Genomic DNA, 3,374 nt, shown 5'->3' with positions numbered 1-3,374 from the left:
TAATTAAAAGAGTAATTTACATGTGTATTTGTATGAAGCTTTATTATTAAGCTATTTAATTGCATCAAGATTAATATCATGATACGAGTGTCATCATATTTCGATTCTACCTGTATTTTTATTGACTATTGAGAACAAAAAACAGTTGTTGTAATTTTACTATAATGGTTAGATAATAATGAATACTATAAACATGCAAAACATCATTTTAGACCTCTTCAATAGTTTTCGCAGCCCACGAAACCAATTCGACTAAATGATGAATGATCAGTGGTCGCTTATTGCGTCATCGGCTACCAACGACTAATGATCGCTCAGATTAAAAATATACTTAATTATGTAACTATAATCAGCGTTTTAGAAACTAGACATAAGTCACTAATTTCAAATAAAGATGAAACTATCATTTCATGTAATTAGTGTGCGAAACGCCATGATATAATTTATGTGTATACATGTATGAGATTAAGTTAGTTACAGAGATATAAAATTGCTCAATATACAAATTATACACGTAATTGGAGCATAAAGAAACTTTATACTCATTGTCGAACGGTGCGAAGCGTAAGCTCGTAGATATGAAAAGCTCTGAAAATATATAAATATTAACTCAATTGATAATATTACTCTTAATGTCCTTATTGATATTTAAATTAATTTACAATATTTATATTGGTGGGTGTTAATTAGTTAAATACATACAAATCGTATGTAACGAAGGGTTACCTACGTCATCTACCTTACATTACGTATTTAAGAGGTTCGAGATACCAAACCGTAAGTAAAACCATTTGTATTCTAGGGCATTCTTAGGACTTTCTTTGTGTTTATGTTAGATAGATAATAAATTGTTTTGTTTGTATTGCACAGGTAGTGCTTTTTACACACTTCTAAAAACTTTTGATTCGTTATTTATATAATAAATATTGATTTACTTTGTAACTTAAACTTAAATATAAAACAGCTGTGATACTGTTTATTTACGTTTATTGTCTTTGTATTTCATTTGAATGTTTATAAAAAAGATTTAATTTACTGTCATTTTTTATGCATTCTCAACAATCCAACTGGTATAAGACGGTACGTTAACAAAGACTCCAGGATATTTCGGATGGGCGCATTCATGCCCCCAAGAGGTAACTCCAATTACAACTCCTTGGTGAAGAAGAGGTCCTCCCGAGTCACCACTGCAAGCATCCTTGCCACCAACACCTAATATTCCAGCGCGTACAATTTCGTATGTAACATTAGGAACTTGATGTTCGCCTAGCAAAGACTGCAGTTCAGTGTAAATTTCTCTCGTGGTTGACTTTTTGTATGTCAACTTTTTGAAGGATTTCTGGCGGTTCGCCCTCAAACTGTGAAAGAAGCATGGTGTGTTTAATTAATTATAGTATCCAATTTATTTCAAGAACTAGCTGATCAGCAAACAATTTAATGAGTAACATATTTCTTTATCATATTTCTTCAATGTTTTGTTACAATATGACTTAGCTCGTTTATATTGCAAAAAAACTGACGTAGAATGGTCTAAACTGCAAAGAAACACAAAACAACGATATAATGATCCAAAACTAATTCATAATTCGTGTTTTGTTGAATAATTATTTATCCCGTGGTCAATTTTAATGTGTGAGATAATTTGCTTGGTCTGTGATTGATAGAGACAGTTTACCATCGGGCTAACATGTTTAAACATATATATCTAGTCCGTTAACATACTTCAAGTATGCCCCATCCGGCAGCGGTGACGGTAGTATTATCTGCGACCAAGTAGTTGGGTCCAGCAATTGGGGCAAGTGCAACGCGGCTGGAGAGTGTGGCGGGTGTTGCGAGTTTTAGTATTGCAATGTCGTGATATAATCGAGGAAACGTATATCCAGGATGCTTAATCCAGTTTTCAACTCTATGAACGTGACCTCCAAAGTTTGCGAGTGTCGAACCAAGTCGAACTCGGAAATGATTTGTTGTCAGAACGTTGTTCCTGTGAAATGAAACATCTGTTCTATAAAATCTCATGGCTTTTGACATCTACACCAGACTGCGATGTAGTGCGCAATATATTATAGCTTGCAGTGATTTAATAGATTTTTATCATATCATCATAGCAAGAAACCCGGTGCGGTCTCTTTTGTGATCGCTGACGAAGGTATGAAATATGGCACTTCTTAGTGTTGTTTTTATTATTTATTTTAATTAAAAATATATTTTTTTAAACGTTCATGCCACATTTATTTAAAGCGCTTTGTTATTTTATGTTTTAAACGTATCTCCAAATTAGCAGTTTGTTAAAAATAAATAAGGAAATAAAAGAGAGATTGCATGCCAGCAGCTGGAAAATACAACACAACACAACGAGTAAAAAAACAACCAAAAAATACGTGTATACTTGCACAATCGGAAACAGCTCGCCAGCTGTTAATGGCACGGTCATACAATTTATAGTTTTACTTTTCTCACCATATACACCAACCCTCAAATCAAATGCTATGCAATCTACATAACTGCTATACAAACATTAAATGCATACGCATGATAAGAGTAGCACGTGTAAGGGGCCACTGTGCTGGCTACTAGCATATACGTATATATTCCCGGCATAAAAATTAATTTATCGTTGAACTAAAACTACCATATATCTATGAATATTAATTTTGACATACAAGAAACAATGGGCTGCTGTAAGAACGGCTCTGGTTGTGATTAGAGATCCACCACAGAAGGGTATGAAACGGATTTGAATATAATCATCCCTTGATGCTAAAATGAGAGCCATATAGGGGTAATCTTCTATGTCAGCATTAGATCCTCCAACAATACGCGGACCGAGTGCATTTGGTGCCGATTCTTCAACAACACGTGGAGCGAGTGCGTTTGGTGCGGCTGTAAAAAATTAAAAATTAGTGATTGTATAAATTATATGACAAAATAATAAATTTGATAAGATCAATAAGTGCTTTGTGCAAGCCCTTTTTTTAGGTACCATTCACTAATCATATATGCCACCGCGCAACAGCAATACTTAGTTTTTGTGTTCCGGTTTGAAGGCTGCGTGTGACAGTGTTGCTACAGAAAAAAGGGTCGGAACAACTGAGTTCCCAAGTATGGTGGCGTAGTAACGGTTGTAAGGGATAGGTAACATTTCATACTGTAACAATGTCTATATGCAGTGAGAACCACTTACCATCAGGTTGTTTTCTCGATAAAAAATAATAAGATTCCTATAACCATGGTACCAAAATAAAAACGTCTTAAATATCTTAAATCTATTTTTCTAATATTTGTAACCACAACTTTAATTGAAAACAATCAATAATATTAATGTACTCACCAATAGCGGCACCGACGATAGCCAACAGTGTTATTGCGTACAT

General features: G+C 34.1%; 1 protein-coding gene across 1 annotated transcript; it reads right to left on the bottom strand.

Moving 5' to 3' along the window:
• Nucleotides 1-1,017: 1,017 nt before the first annotated feature.
• On the bottom strand, nt 1,018-3,374 carry LOC126775659 (trypsin, alkaline C-like). Its single transcript, XM_050497723.1, has 4 exons — nt 3,332-3,374; nt 2,664-2,883; nt 1,723-1,984; nt 1,018-1,339 (listed from the first exon to the last, which is right to left on the bottom strand). Exons 1-4 carry the CDS (start codon nt 3,372-3,374, stop codon nt 1,046-1,048), a joined length of 819 nt encoding a protein of 272 aa, XP_050353680.1. The 3' UTR covers nt 1,018-1,045.

This window comes from Nymphalis io, chromosome 18, assembly GCF_905147045.1.
Source record: "Nymphalis io chromosome 18, ilAglIoxx1.1, whole genome shotgun sequence".
Taxonomy (NCBI): domain Eukaryota; kingdom Metazoa; phylum Arthropoda; class Insecta; order Lepidoptera; family Nymphalidae; genus Nymphalis; species Nymphalis io.
Note: the sequence above shows the minus strand (reverse complement) of the source record. Positions and strands in the feature narration are given on the sequence as shown.

Coding starts and splice junctions, on each gene's coding strand:
- LOC126775659 (XM_050497723.1), bottom strand. CDS start 3,374: ATGTACGCAATAACACTGTTGGCTATCGTCGGTGCCGCTATTG. Junction 2,884..3,331: donor TATCGTCGGTGCCGCTATTG/GTGAGTACATTA, acceptor AATTTTTTACAG/CCGCACCAAACGCACTCGCT. Junction 1,985..2,663: donor ACAGCAGCCCATTGTTTCTT/GTATGTCAAAAT, acceptor TTCATTTCACAG/GAACAACGTTCTGACAACAA.